At 43.8% G+C, this 16,737-nt stretch overlaps 1 protein-coding gene across 3 annotated transcripts in view; it reads right to left on the bottom strand.

The window, feature by feature from the left end:
- Window positions 1-857: 857 nt before the first annotated feature.
- IKZF3 (IKAROS family zinc finger 3) overlaps window positions 858-16,737 on the bottom strand; it is a 186,655-nt gene continuing 170,775 nt past the window's right edge. For all 3 annotated transcript variants that reach the window (XM_068264161.1, XM_068264160.1, XM_068264162.1), the window contains exon 8: window positions 858-3,960. In XM_068264161.1, coding sequence (XP_068120262.1) covers window positions 3,287-3,960 — 674 coding nt within the window. In that variant the 3' untranslated portion in view covers window positions 858-3,286. The remainder of the gene's footprint in view (window positions 3,961-16,737) is intronic.

Consider the following 16,737-nt stretch of genomic DNA (forward strand, 5'->3'; position numbering starts at 1 on the left):
CCCCCAGTCAGCACCCTTCCACTGTGCTTTCACCCAGCCAGCCCCTTCCACTGTGCCTCCCCCAGCCAGCCCCCTTTCACTGTGTCTCCACCCAGCCAGCTCCCTAACACTGTGCCTACCCCCAGCTAGCCCCCTAACACTGTGCCTCCACCTGCCCTACATGATTCCAATGCTGTTCATGACACCTCCTGGGGACATCAAGCCTGTCCACTGCAACACTGCGCCATTACTGAGGCCTGGTAGAGATTGTATTGAGTGTTAGTAGGCAGCTTCTTATACCTGATACATGCTTTCAATTATGACTGACCCGTCACTGACCAATTTTACCACCTCCATGTAGTATGAAGGTTTACCTACACAATCTGCTCATAGTATTTTATGGCCAATCATAATTTAAAGCGTGTACCAGGCTTAAAGCGGAATATAACCCTGCATTTCAACTTTGCTCTAAAACATTATTTACAGTATATTATATGCAACCAGCATTTTTTTTTTACTAGACCAGCATTGGAAGGGTTACACAGGGCTTTAAAGGTCCTGGAGAGAACTGCAGACGCATTTGAAGCTAACATAGATACATTTTGTTTACATAAATGTATCTAAGTGTGGAATGTGACTCACTCTCTCTGACTGAGAAGGAGCTGGAGGACAGCCAAAGAGTGTGTAACATTTATCACTTGTTACATTCTATGTAGTTAAATGTATCTATCTCAACTTCTGCATATCTCTCCACAGAACTTTAAACCTCTGTGTTTAACCCTTCCAATGCTGGTCTAGTAAAAAAAATGCTGGTTGCATATAATATGCTGTAAATAATGTTTTAGAGCAAAGTTGAAATGCAGGGTTATATTCCGCTTTAAGGGTGCATATACATATCCAATTTGACTGGCCAATCGCTGAACGGTTTTACCACCTCCATGTAGTAGGATGGTCAACAAATTTTGAATACAGTACTATGCACAGATTGTGTAGGTGCGCTCTCATACTACATTGAATTGGTCAATGATTAGTCAATTTTACCAATCAAAAATGGATGTGTGTATTAGGCTTAAGGGTACTCAAACAACAGAATAGAGCCCGGCTTGTGACAGCAGCTAGTGCTACAGAGGTACTAAGGTTTTAAAGCCCCATCTACACCATTTTTTGTTCGATTCAATTCGATTCAATCCCACATGTCCGATCGGGATTCGATTCAATTTGCCATTGTTTTGCCAAATTGAATCAGATCCCGATCGGACTTGTCGGATTGAATCGAATCAATGAATCGAATTGAATCCGACAAAAACCTGTATGGTGTAGATGGGGCTTCAGCTATATAACAGTGACTCCATTACAGAGTCAATTTAGGGAAACCTTGTTACTAGGGTCACTTTCAACAAGCCTGGCAAACTTGGGTAATAGGGTCATAAAGATTGAGGCTGCATTTACGACTTATTTCTTAAAGTGGATCCGAGATGAACCTTTACTCCTTGCATAATTGTGTTCCTTTCATATAGTTTATAAGGCATTCCTCAAGCCAAATACTTTTTTTGTTTTGTTTCAATACTCCTCTATAAACTAAAAAAGCCTCGCCCACAGCTCATTTTGTGCCTAGGCACTGTAGCAAGGGCTTATGGGAGCTCAGTCTGGGCAGGAGGAGGTTACTAGCCATTGATTTCAGAGGCAGAGGGGAGGAGGAGAGGGGACTGAATTTACACACAGGCAAGCTGATGGCATCTCCAGCCCTCAGCCTGTAACAATGTAACAATCAGAACATGGCTGCCCTTATTGTATCACAGGAATAAATAATCATAAACTGTTGAAGCTGTTTATGCTGTGTAAACTATCTAAACTTTAGATAAGATATATAGACAAGTTACTTGTTATAGTTAGTTTTTCATCTCTGATCCGCTCCCAAGTTTAGCAGTTACTGCTGGAGTTACCCGTTTTAGTGCTCCCAATCCTAGTTGCAGCTTTGTGGGTCTCCTTGTAGTAGGAGTGGTTGCCAGTAAGGGAATTCACAGACAACAGTTTTATGTTTTTATCTTATGGGAGCTATTTGTAAAGTAACAGTTGGCTTGAGGACAGTGGCTTTAACTGAGGTACCAGGTGTGTTGGCAGTATCAACAGAATTGCCTAAACTGCAGTACAGTAAAGCAACCACAAGATGTCACTGTCTGTATAATGGTGCAATGATCTCTATGGTATTGTGATTTCCAGCATTCACTCTGTACTCCTCTCTGTTCTAAGCAAGTTGCATTTCCTGATGGTGCTGTATTATTTATCACTGCATGTTTTTCTTCAGTAAAAAGTTCTAACTTGTTATACTAGGTGCCTATCTGCGTGTACAGAGACCACTCTGCTCCATTAAGATGCATTTCGGTCTACAGCTGGCCAGTGGCTGGATAAGTGACAATATTACATCCAAATATGCTGGAGGAGAGACAGAGAGCCCTTCTTTTGCCAGAGATCAGGTGAGTCTATATCTTCTTTGAACAGTTATGACAAATGACCCGGGGTTCTGCTTTTATGTCATTGGTTGGTTGATATCACCAACACCTGTGGAGTATTTGATAGATTACTAATCAGAGTGCACAAATTTTCACCCCCTTTTAATAGTGTGGCTAAGTGACCTGTAGCAGCCCAGCTGAAGGAGTCAATGGCAGGAACTTTGTCGCTTTCTACTGCTGCTGGAAACAGTTGGAGAAAGACATAAACACAACAACAACACAACAACAATTTAAAGAGCAAATATATACACGTAAACGCCTCCCACTCACATATACCTAAAAAAGCACACAAAAAAATATTCCACTACACTAGAGAATTAACTGAAATCTAGCTTCACAGTAGGCGGGTATAATCAGGCTTACAGACTACTTGTCTTCTCTGAAAGCCAATGGGCGGAGAAGGGGTAAGACTTAAATGAGGACTGAAATCAAGGCGATATCAACATACAGGTGTCGATGTTCACTAGTATGCAAAATATAAGTGAAAGAGCAGCATTACCACTCTCCTTATGCCATGTTGCCTTATCATACATCAAGAATGGATGGATGAACATGGACATAACTTGACACACATCTACTCTGCTGTCCGAGAGGAGCAGCTCTTTAAATATTTATACAAAAGCCTGGAAAACGTTGCCATAATTACAACAATGCTTAACATACACATCTGGATCAATTTCCGTACAGTAGAAAGATTGCCGTGCATGACAGTACAAGTCACAGTAGGTCTGGCCAGTGAAGTCCAGTGTGTCCATCAAAAGGCTTTTTGGGTAATGTTGACTTGGTGGCTAATTCATTCAAAGCCGATGTTCCCCGCGGGCGATGTGAGAGGAGAATTCATAGCGGTCCTGGCTACGATGCCCACACATGTTGCATTCAAAGGGATCTCGGAATCCGTGGCATCCCATGTGGATAGTAAACATGACGTAATCCAGAAAAATAACGTAACAGTGATCACATCGGTACAGCCCCAATGGACACCCATCCTTACTTAACATCTGCAGAAGATCACGCTGTGATAAGCTCGGGTGTTTAATGACATCAAAGGCCCGGGTGTGTTCCTTGGGGGGCTGAAGTACGCTATTTGTCCGTACCGGGCCAACATTTAGATTATAAGGATAAGGTGGCCTCTCTTCATGGCTGCTGTCTGTGTCTGTAGAGTCGTGAGCATTTGCTCCAGGGGACAGGCCTCTCTCCGGTACAGGTTTCTTTTCCTTGATTGGCTGGGGCGGTAAATGTCCATTCGGCATATCAACACGTGTGAGTGCCAGTGGGTAGAGACTGCTGATAACCGGCACCATTTCGGCAGTAGGGGTAGGTGGAGTGTGAACCAGCGGGCGCAGAACCCCCTGAGTTAGGTAGGCCACTGGGCTCCCTGTGTTGTGCTCCACCATGCGAGGAGGCATCACATCGTGATCCTTATCATACAAGAAATTGTTGTACGGTACTTCAAAACACTGTCTCTTTTCTCCTGGGAAACAGAAGACACACAGAGCAAGACATAGTTAGTATAAACTAAAATGTATAACTTAGTGATAACATCAGCACACATGCCATATTTTTACACAAGTCACATTATACGAGGATGTTTAAAGCAGAAACAAACTTATGAGATAATACATTGTTTATGTAGTACAGCTAAGAAATACACTCAGGAACATCTGTTCAATTTCTCATTAATGCAGTTATCTAATCAACCAATCACATGGCAGTTGCTTCAATGCATTTAGGGGTGTGGTTCGGGTCAAGACAATCTCCTGAACTCCAAACTGAATGTCAGAATGGGATAGAAAGGTGATTTAAGCAATTTTGAGCGCAGCATGGTTGTTGGTGCCAGACGGGCCGGTCTGAGTATTTCACAATCTGCTTAGTTACTGGGATTTTCACGCACAACCATTTCTAGGCTTTACAAAGAATGGTGTGAAAAGGGAAAAACATCCAGAATGTGGCCGTCCTGTGGGCAAAAATGCCTTGTTGATGCTAGAGGTCAGAGGAGAATGGACTGGCTGATTCAAGCTGATAGAAGAGCAACGTTGACTGAAATAACCACTCGTTACAACCGAGGTATGCAGCAAAGCATTTGTGAAGCCATAACCCGAACAACCTTGAGGCGGATGGGCTACAACAGCAGAAGACAGCACCGGGTACCACTCATCTCCACTACAAATAGGAAAAAAAGGCTACAATTTGCACGAGCTCGCCAAAATTGGACAGTTGAAGACTGAAAAAATGTTGCCTGGTCTAATGAGTCTCGATAGTCAGAATTTGGCATAAACAGAATGAGAACATGGACTGTGCAGGCGGGTGGTGGTGGTGGTGTAATGGTTGCCAATTGGGCATCGTTTTAATGCCACGGGCTACCTGAGCATTGTTTCTGACCAAGTCCATCCCTTCATGACCACCATGTACCCATCCTCTGATGGCTACTTCCAGCAGGATAAGGCACCATGTCACACAGCTTGAATCATTTCAAATTGGTTTCTTGAACATGACAATGAGTTCACAGTACTAAAATGGCCCCCACAGTCACCAGATCTCAACCCAATAGAGCATCATTGGGATGTGATGGAACGGGAGCTTCGTGCCCTGAATGTGCATCCCACAAATCTCCATCAACTGCAAGATGCTATCCTATCAATATGGGCCAACATTTCTAAAGAATGCTTTCAGCACCTTGTTGAATCAATGCCACGTAGAATTAAGGCAGTTCTGAAGGCGAAAGGGGGTCAAACACCGTATTAGTATGGTCTTCCTAATAATCCTTTAGATGAGTGTAGAGCATTAGTAGCAAAGAAAAGTGTCCTTGTTTTCCAGTACAGAAAGAGTTAATAAACTTTAGTTGTTATCTATGCAAAAGAGCTTCTCTGAGCTCTCCGACCCACTGGGTCCTGTTTTCTGAAGCATTTAAACAGCAAAGAAACAGTGAGAGGCATTGAGATACGGTTTTACTGCAGGCAAGTGGAATTTCTGTTTTGCTTTACAGTTTAAAAGACAGTGTGCGCTTTTAAAACTGCAACTGTGACAGAATGATGCAATATTATTATTTTTCTTAAATATACAGTATGTAACCGAAAATAAAAGACAAGGTTCTTTTCTTTGCTGCTAATGTTCTATTCATTATCCGTACTACACACAAAATTCATTATATCATGCTTTTTTTTTTTCTTGCTTTAGGTTTGCTTTAATGAATATCCAACTGCAGCCTTTGGTTACTATGCACTCTCTGCAGACTGTGTACATCGTGGTTATCACATGGCATGAGGCATCACCCAACGTTCTCATCTGATGAAACGTGAGCATTCCTTGACATGACAAACTGGTTCGTATGAATCACTGTGTGAATGAGGGCTGCTTTCTCACGAGAGTTTACTTATGATAGGAAAGTGATGAGAACAGCAGAACAGCTCTCAGTTTTATCGGAATCAGTGTTTTGAAAAGTGTCAATTTGACAATTGCCTGCACAGCAGCCGGAGGTGCGAGAATAACAATCATTACTAGCGTGCTATCAGATGCTGCTCTACATGTCACGCACATGGGGAAATGTGACGGCAGAACTGACAGGCTGGGAGTGTTAGTGGGCTCACAGTTTCCAACACAAACATGCAAATATCAAATTCCTCATAAAAGGAAATCTGCAGTGAAAATAAACTTATGAGATGATAAATTGTATGTGTAGTACAGCTAAGACATAGAACATTAGTGGCAAAGATATGAGTCTCATATTTACATAGAGAAGAGCGTGTAGGCACCGCCATGGGGAAGTCTAGTAGGAATGATTTGTGCACACATTATTTGCTGAAGCGAACGCCCTCCATTGCTGTACCTGTTTGAATGCATGTTGTGTAATATTGTCCATTGGAGCTCTGCACTTCGTTGCAGCTAAATCAACTCAGGTGCAGCCTTCTGTATTTGGATATTTGGAAGCGCTGCCTACACCCTCTTCTCTATGTAAAATGTTCTAAGTATACTTGTGGTAGCCTGCATCCAATCTGCATTCAAATTTTAGATTAGGGACTAGCACATAAATTTGCACTTAATTTGCATAATTTTGCATCTGATTTGGATTCAAGGCGTGTATTTAGCCCCTGGGGGTCTGTACACGCCCCTTGATGGTTTATAAGCCAGTTGCAGCAGCCTGTGAGTGCTGTCATTTTTGTTTGTCTGTCATGAGTCTCGTATTGTTTCCAGTACAGGAAGAGTTTGGAAACTTCAGTTGTTATCTATGCAAAAGAGCTTTCTGAGCTCTCCAACCTAACTTGGGTCAAACACAGTCCTGTTTTCTGAAGCACTTCTACATCAAATAAACTGTGAAAGACGACTTTAGATAAGGTTTTACTGCAGAGTGGTCCAAAGGGTCATTAGCTCTGCTCAGTTTCTCAGTTTAAAATAGACTGTAGTTTGTAAACGGCAAATATTAGAGAATGATGCACTGTTATAAAAAAAAAATGTATAACTGAAAATAAAAATACAAGACTCTTTTCTTTGCTGCTAATGTTCTATGAATTATCCGTACTACACATACAATTCATTATATCTTAAGTTGTTTTTTTGTTTTTGTTTTTTATAGCTTCAGTGTCACCCTGTAATGAAATCTGCACCTGTGCAAGGAAGAACAAGCTACAAAGAGTAATCCCACAAGGCATAGAACTCATTCTGCTTCATCTAAAAAGGTAATTTGCTGGAATACAGCTGTAAAATGTTTATCTAAAAATCAATGCTACAGCCTCTTCACCTTGCCTGCACTTTGCCTGCAAGTAACCCAGGGGGAGCTGAGGGGCATGCATACATGGAACACTGTGCTGGGGATTGGTTTTATGCCATTTTATTCTGGGAACAGTTAGAACTCGACAGCCCCCCCGTTGCAGAGCACGGCCCCCCTCCGAATCGGGGCAGCGCAGCTTCACTTCCGCATTAATGGCCACGCTGTAACCTTGTGAGCCTGCTCAGTGACTGGGGACAGCAGCAGTGGCGTAGCTACAAACCTCGGGGCCCCGATGTCGAAATTTGACCCCATTCTACATTGAATAGCCAGTAGGTGCCTCTCATATAGGTAGCCAGGAATAGGTACCTCAGTATAGATAGCCAGGATTATATGCCTCAGTATGGACAGCCAGGGATAGGTGCCTCAGTATAGACAGCCAAGGATAGGTGCCTCAGTATAGATAGCCAGGGATAGGTGCCCCAGTATAGATAGCCAGGAGGATTAGATGCCTCAGTATAGATAGCCAGGGATAGATGCCTCAGTATAGATAGCCAGGGATAGGTGCCTCAGTATAGATAGCCAGGGATGCCTCAGTATAGACAGCCAGGGATAGGTGCCTCAGTGTAGATAGCCAGGGATAGGTGCCTCAGTATAGACAGCCAGGGATAGGTGCCTCAGTATAGATAGCCAGGGATAGGTGCCTCAGTATAGATAGCCAGGGATAGGTGCCTCAGTATAGATAGCCAGGGATAGGTGCCTCAGTATAGATAGCCAGGGATAGGTGCCTCAGTATAGATAGCCAGGGATAGGTGCCTCAGTATAGATAGCCAGGGATAGGTGCCTCAGTATAGATAGCCAGGGATAGGTGCCTCAGTATAGATAGCCAGGGATAGGTGCCTCAGTATAGATAGCCAGGGATAGGTGCCTCAGTATAGATAGCCAGGGATAGGTGCCTCAGTATAGATAGCCAGGGATAGGTGCCTCAGTATAGATAGTCAGGAATAGGTACCTCAGTATAGATAGCCAGGTGGAGGGGGGATGCAGCAGCAGGACCAGCAGCTGCTCAGCAGTCATCAGATACTCACTTGCCACGCTGCTGCACTGCAGCTACAATCTTCTTCCTGTTCTTGTGTTCCATCTCACAGTAAGAGCAACCCCTAGAGGGCGCTCTTACTGTGATATGGAACACAAGAACAGGAAAAAGATTGTAGCTGCAGTGCATGGATCGAAGAGAAGCGAGTATCTGACTCCCTCAGCGGCAGCAGGCGAGGAGGACGAGCTGGCACCTCAGGTACCCGGGCCCGATCGCACAGGCGACTGCTGCTACCGTGGCCCCTACGCCCCTGGACAGCAGACTAGAGGGGGAACCTCAATAGGATCCTGAGCCTTCGCTCTCTTAATAAGTATCTGATTTTGTGTACCCTTTGTTATACATTATTTTAGCAATGACTATTTAGGGCCGGGTGTATCTGTTATTCGGTAGGTTTCCTAATGATAAAAGATTTGTGCGCATGCAGCTAGACAGGCCTGGGCCAAAAATCCAGCATGTGTACAAGTACAGCATATGGCTGTGTACGCACGTAAAGGAAACTTCAGGGAATATTCAAAAAAATCTGATCTACTTACCAGGGGCTTCCTCCAGCCCCTAGAAGCCTATGCGCCCCTCGCTGCAGCTCCGCTACAAGCTGGTGTCCCGGGGTGCCCTCCGTAGCAGCCGCTGACCCAGCCAAGTTGACGGCCTCTGCGCACGCTCCTGTGGCCCGGAGCGTTCTGCACATGTGCAGTACTTCTGTGCCTGCATAAAATGTTCCCAGCCACGAGACAGCGATCGCCAGTTTGAGAGTTTCAAAGCCATTGAAAATGACACCTGAGGCCGGATCCAATTTATGTTTTCTCTTGAAGGACACCAACAAGCAAGGTAATAATAATTTTGAATTTTCCACCTACTTTTGGTACTTTCTCAGTTGCAGCGTGCTGTTATTTTAAACTGAAGAAAAATTATGTTCTCAGAGAAAACTCAGGAGAAAAAAAGTGTATGGAATGCTCTGGAAGAATTCCACATAGCTAAACATTACTGGTAGGGCTACATACTAATAAAAAGCAATATACTGTATAGCTAAAGGAAGTATTACTGATGCTGAAACCAGAATTAAAGAGACACTGAAGCGAAAAAAAAATAAAAAAATGATATAATGAATTGGTTGTGTACTATGAATAATTACTAGAAGATTAGCAGCAAAGAAAATATTCTCATACTTTTATTTTCAGGTATATAGTGTTTTTTCTAACATTGCATTATTCTATAATATGTGCAGATTACACAACACTCAGCATTCAAAATGATTCTTTCAGAGCAGTCTGTGAACTAATGACCTCTCCTCTGGCAGAGGAAAAGTAAATAGTCCAGGAACAGTTGAGATAATAAAAGTCAGATAACAGCCCTCTCCACGACTAACTTAGTCGGAGAGCTTAATGGCTTGTTGGCATAGAGATGACAACTGGAGTTTCTCAACTCTTCCTGTACTGGAAACAATTAGACTGATGTATCTGATCTTAATGTTTTATTTCTTAGCTGTACTACACATACAAATCATAATATCATAATTTTTTTTCCGCTTCAGTGTCTCTTTAACATAAAAGTGTGTATCCTGAAGATTTCACACTATACTAGTGTGTAAGGACCAGAGATGGCCCGAAGGGTTCGCACGCAAAATTATTTGCGCGTTCGCATTGAAACACGATCCTTTAGCGCGATCGACCCGCCCCCTATACTAAATCAGTGGGCTAAACTTTGACCCTCTACATCAGTCAGCAGACACATGGCAGCCAATTGGGCTGCCCTCCCTCTTGGAACCCCCCCCCCCCCTTTTAAAAGGCAGCAGCGACTGCCATTTTCTCACTCTGCCTGCTGCTATTAGTGAGAGAAGGGAGAGAGGTTGCTGCAGAGATAGTGAAAGCTTAGTTAGGCTCTTGTTAGCTTGTTCCTTGCTGATATTTGTTGCTGAAAAGCACCACCAAAACAGCTCTTTTGAGAGCTAATCTTCTTGTGATGTTTTTTTTTTTTTTTGTGTGTGTGTGTGGCCCACTGACATTGCTAATTGCTATACTGTGCCAGGCCCAGCACATTCAGCACACCTTTACTGCTTAATTGTATCATACCACCAACAGTCACTGCATACCTTTTCAGTGCACCTGTGTCACATTGTATCATACCACCAGCAGACACTGCATACCTTTTCAGTGCACCTGTGTCACATTGTATCCTACCACCAGCAGTCACTGCATACCTTTTCAGTGCACCTGTGTCACATTGTATCTTACCACCAGCAGTCACTGCATACCTTTTCAGTGCACCTGTGTGACTGCACATTGTATCATATGACCAGCAGTCACTGCATACCTTTTCAGTGCACCTGTGTCACATTGTATCATACCACAAGCAGCCACTGCATACCTTTTCAGTGCACCTGTGTGACTGCACATTGTTTTATAGCAGCAGTCAGTGCATACCTTTCCCTGCACCTGTGTGACTGCACATTGTATTATACCAGCAGTCAGTGCATATCTTTCGCTGCACCTGTGTGACTGCACATTGTATCATACCACCAGCAGTCACTGCTTACCTTTTCACTGCACCTGTGTGACTGGACATTCTATTATACCAGCAGTCAGTGCATACCTTTCACTGCACCTGTGTGACTGCACATTGTATTATACCAGCAGTCAGTGCATACCTTTTACTGCACCTGTGTGACTGCACATTGTATTATACCAGCAGTCAGTGCATATTTTTCACTGCACCTTTGTGACTGCACATTATATTATACCAGCAGTCAGTGCATACCTTTCACTGCACCTGTGTGACTGCACATTGTATCATACCACCAGCAGTCACTGCATAACTTTTCAGTGCACCTGTGTAACTGCACATTGTATTATACCAGCAGTCAGTACCTTTCACTGCATCTGTGTGACTGCACATTGTATCATACCAGCAGTCAGTGCATACCTTTCACTACACCTGTGCGACTGCACATTGTATCATACCACCAGCAGTCACTGCATACCTTTTCACTGCACCTGTGTGACTGCACATTGTATTATACCATCAGTCAGTGCATACTTTTCACTGCACCTGTGTGACTGCACACTGTATTAGTCCAGTCAGTGCATACCTTTCACTGCATCTGTGACTGCACATTGTATTATACCTAGCAGTCCGTGCATACCTTTCACTTGAATGGGTGGCAGACTTGCCCTCCATAACAGATTGTCGTTAAAGGATTTTAAGTGTATTCATCTTATCACTATACAGCAGGGCCTCGAAAGAGTCCTCCTGTATTGTTATTTTTCATCACTACCTCCTCCGTGCCTGCTGCATTCCTTGGATGTGTGGTGGTAGCCATTCCTGCTCCTCTTCCCACAGCAGCCAGGTGTCCATTAAGGAAATCTTTGAGCAGAAGAAGCCAATGTCTGCCAGTCAACCCCTTGCCTGGCGTCTGACAGCTGGCATGGCGGAACTGTTAGCTTGCCAGCTGTTACCATACCAGCTCGTGGACACTGAGGCCTTTCCGAAAAGTTGTGGTGATTGGGACACCGCAGTGGAAGATTCCAGGCAGCAATTATTTTTCTAAGGCGGCGATACCCAAACTGTACCGTGATGTTGAAAGGTAAGTGGTGTCATCTCTGGCACACAGCGTTGGGTCAAGGGTCCATCTGACCACAGATGCCTGGTCTGCAAAGCACGGTCAGGGCAGGTACATTACTTATACAGCACATTGGGTCCTTCCTTGGATGTGTGGCGGCCGTTTCTCAGGCTCCCACTCCGGACCCCTGGACTACTGGGTGCGCAGGCTTGACCTGTGGCCAGAGCTGTCACAATTTGCCATCCAACTTCTAGCTTGCCCTGCTTCAAGCGTCCTGTCAGAATGACCTTCAGCGCAGCTGGAGGCATTGTCAGTGAGAAGAGAAGTCGCCTAGGTCAAAGTGCTCAGTACCTCAACTTTATCAAAATGAATAAGGCATGGATCCCGTAGGGCTACTGGGCGCCTGAAGACTAAGTCAGTCCCCACACACAGCATCTCTGCCTGCACGTCGTGTGACTGCCTGCCCGAAGACTAAGTCAGTCCCCACACAGCATCTCTGCCTGCAGGCTGCTTGACTGCCTTCTCCACCACCACCAACAGGGTCCAGGACTCCAGGTGGATTCTTGAATTTTTAGGGCCGCTAACAAAAAACAATAAAACATTTCTGGTGCGTCTACATGCCTGCCTAATTTTTCTGCTTGCAACAAGAAAACAAAAGGCTGCAACAACAAAACAAGTGTCAATTCCCCTTCGTGATCCTTACCTTGCCGTGTTGAAGGGGCATGCGTATCACAATGAAGCAATGACCTATATGAGTGTGTTGGGGGGCACACCCAAGAAAATAAAGTTGTTGCTTCACTGTGGACAGACCAAATTCGATCAGCTGGACACTCAGTCACTGTTGTCCTATCATTAAACTACCTCAGCCCGACCATATGGGCTGGAAAGCCGCTATCACCTGCACTCTCGCCATCGTGCGCACCAGTCCAGCACGGCCATCACTACACAAACTGCTGTTTGTTACACAGTGAGTTTGGTCTGTCAGTGTGAAGCAGTACACTACTTACACTACCTGATCCATATATACACACACAAGATGTTTTCAAGCACTTTAGGCCTCCAATTTAGTAGTGCAATGTGCTTTCTGCCTCTAGGGATTATAACCCTGCTCTGCGTCAAATCCGGAATTTTCCCAGGGACTTTTGGCGTGTATCCCACTCTGCCATGCCCCCCTCCAGGTGTTACACCCCTTAAAACTGCCCCAGTTTGAAACATATTGTATGGCTCTCAAAGAATTACATTTTAAAATATGTGCCGTTTATGGCTCTCAGCCAAAAAGGTTCCTGACCCCTGTTACAGGCCATCCACCAAAACTAATTTTCCAAGCAAAAGCACTGTGAACGGGAGAGGTGTAAGCAGAAGAATAGGAATGGTTTGTTACTTTTGCTGATCACCACTTTTCAAAGTGCATATAGATGTGAATGACTGTGTGTCCCTCAGGTTCAGTACCCCTGGTGCAGTCACAACCTCTGCATCCCCTATCACAGTGCTGTCCCACTTCATGGTCAGTGGGTGTGTCTCGCATCAGAGTATTTGGCTGGAGGAGGGCAGAGCATCCATGTCCTGGCTTTGGGGGGCGGGGCCAAGCACAAACAAGAGGCTGGCCTGCCAGGGGAGGGGGAGCTGCCGTAAAAAATAGTCCAGCGAAGCGAGTGCCGCTGCCAGTCGGACAGCCCTGCCCTCTCACTGTGCCATCGCATCCCACTGCCTTGTTATAAGCACTGAATAATATAATTCTTTCATGTGTATAACCAATGTGTACAGGTAGTCCCCGGTTAATGAATGAGATAGGGACAGAAGGTTCGTTCTTAACCTGAATCTCTGCCCTCTATACCTGTTTATACAAGTTTAAAAGACATTTGAATTTTTTAACCACTTAATGCGAACCTCCGGACTAAAAATCGACTCGGCAGCACTGAAAAGGCCTGGTGTTTCTTTAACCGTTTCACAGCATCAGAACTTCTGTTTCTCTTATACAAGCCTCATTTTTAGCTGCACAGAAGAAAACTGCCCGGGCTTTTTTCCCCTGATGCTGTGCAAAGCATGATGGGATTTCTGATTTTGTTGTTCTCGTTCTGCTGTTTGGGTTTTTTTTTTACATTTTGAATTTGACATTTGAAGCCTAGCGTATGCAGCTGGGAGGGGTAATCAGGACACAGGATAGTTGGAATTGTGTCTCCTGCTCCTTGTCACCTCCTTTCAACCAAAAAGATGGCTGCCCCCATGACAAAGATGGCAGCCCCCATGAATCACAAACATTTGCCTGTTCTTTTAAAACAGGGTGGGTAAGAGATTATATTACCTATCTATTCTAATTAACATAACTAATGTAACTTGATGACAGTATGTTTGTTTAGGCTGAAGTTCCCCTTTAATGACAAACAGACTTCTAAAAACGTCCTGCTAGAGCCTCTTAAAAGCTGCAGGACGTTTTTATAAGTCAAACAGTGCTGCCGCTACGTGGGAAAAAAAACTCCATAGAAAAAATACACCTTTATTTCCAAACAATATACTGTCACCATACTTTGCACTAGGGGCATCATTAAAATCTTGTGATAACCACTGGCTTTCTATCCAGTCCAGAATCAGATTCAAGATACTGTGTCTGACCTACAAATCTGTCCACAAAACCTGTCCAACCTACATTTCCGATCTTACTCAGAGGTACACACCTAGCTGCTCACTCCGCTCTTCCAATGAACTTCACCTAACCGCCCCCCGCATCACCCAGTCCCATGCACGCCTCCAGGACTTCTCAAGAGCTGCTCTAACACTATGGAACTCCCTACCTCCACCCATTAGGGCAGCCCCCTCCTGAACATCTTCAAGAAAACCCTCAAAACTCACCTTTTCACTCTGGCCTATTACCTCTCACAATTGCTCTAAACCCACAGCTGAACTCTGGTCCCCTACCTCTCGTGTCCCTACCTCTCCCTCTAGATTGTAAGCCTTTGGGCAGGGTCCTCCTTCTTTTGTGTCCTACCTGATCATGCACCTCTATTACTGTGAACCCATGCTATGCATCTGAGTGAACCTAACTTGCCTAATCTCCATGCTCCATCCAGTGACTGACTAAGCATTACCTGGTACTCATACTGTGCTGCATGATCTGGTCTTTCTTGTATTCCTGTATTGTCATTTTGCTGTATGTCACCCCTAAATAATGTCTGTAACCTAAACTAATGTCCAGCGCTGCGTAATATGGTGGCGCTTTATAAATACAATAAATAAATAAAAATAAATAACCAGGACAAATGGGCAGATACAATGTGTGGGTTTTATGTACAGTAGCAGTGTTTATATTAAAACTATAGGGGATGCAATTGGAGAAATAGTGTATTTTTTTATTTTTTCCTGGTTTTTCCATTTAAAATGCATAGAAAATAAAGTCATTGCTGAAAACAAATATCAACCCCAAAAAGCCTAATTGGTGGATAAAAAACAAGACATAGATCATGTCATTGTGATTAGTAGTGATTAAGCTATTGGCAAATGAAAGGGATGAGCACTGAAAGGGGAAAATCTTGTCCGTTAGGGTAAAAACTGCTTTGGGGTGAAGAGGTTAAAATCGATTTTCTTAAAAATTACAAGTCCAATTTAAAAAAATAATTTTTTGACTTGTTCCCATGGAAACCATGCCGTTCGTATCGGCGGGTCGTTCGTAAATCGGGGCATACTTGTGTATTACTTTATCATGCAAAGCTGTCTCCCCAGGGCTGATGTAACACACCTCATGTCTCCACTTCATTTCTGTACAATAAGTACAGCCTGTCGCACCTCTCCCCCAGTTATAGATTTTACTGCTGTGTAAATGTGAAACAGAAAGACTGACATAATGAGCCTCACACCTCCGAGCCCGTCAGATCAGACCGTGCAGCAGCCCCCGACACACAAAACCAGGTCAGGCGTGTTATTGTTGCCACGCTGACACTAAACCCAAGTCCAATTTTATTTTTAAACCTTTGTGAATAAATGAATGTGCAAGAGACACAATATAGAAGTTTTTCACTTTCCAGTGAAGAGTCAATCCAAGCAACGTGTAAAAACCCATCATTCAGCTATTTATAATATATTGGAAACATGGGCCGCTTCATCTTGCAATCATGTCCTATTCTTGTTCCGTTATTTACAAAAATAAACGAATGAAATAAACGATTGTATCGATCTTCCTTCTCCTAAAAATGACTTTTTAAGACACTCCTAAATAATTTATTTAGTTTATACTAAATAAAACTTCGAAGTATTTACTGTTTTATTGTTTTTGCTCAATGACACATTCATTGAAGTATGCCAGAGCTAAACTCTATGAACTGTTCACCTTTTTATCTCTTTCCTGCTCTCAGAAGCCATTTTCTGCTAGGAAAGTGTTTTATAGTTGGAATTTCTTATCAGTGAGGGTCACACTGTAGTCACTTCCTGTCTGAGTCAGGACTGAGTCAGCCACTTACATACCTGATATTTAACTCTTTCAGGCAGAGAAAGGAAAAAAGGAATACAGCCTAGTTATTTGTGTGCTAGGCACTGTACATACACATGTCTATCTCATCATGTCACATGTCACTTTGGGTATCCTTTAAAGGGGAACTGCAGTAAGAGGTATACGGAGGCTGTCATATTTATTTCCTTTTAATCAATACCAGTTGCCTGGCAGCCATGCTGGTCTATTTCTCTGCAGTAGTATCTGAATAACACCGGAAACAAGCATGCAGCTAGTCTTGTCAGATCTGACTTTGTCAGAAACACCAGATCTGCTGCATGCTTGTTCAGGGGCTATGACTAATAGTATTAGAGGCAAAGGATCAGCAGGGCTGCCCGGCAACTGGTATTGCTTAAAAGGAAATAAACATGGCAGCCTCCATATACCTCTCACTTCAGTTCCCCTTTAATGTTCTTGCAGAGA

This window comes from Hyperolius riggenbachi, chromosome 12 (genome assembly GCF_040937935.1).
Source record: "Hyperolius riggenbachi isolate aHypRig1 chromosome 12, aHypRig1.pri, whole genome shotgun sequence".
Lineage (NCBI taxonomy): Eukaryota > Metazoa > Chordata > Amphibia > Anura > Hyperoliidae > Hyperolius > Hyperolius riggenbachi.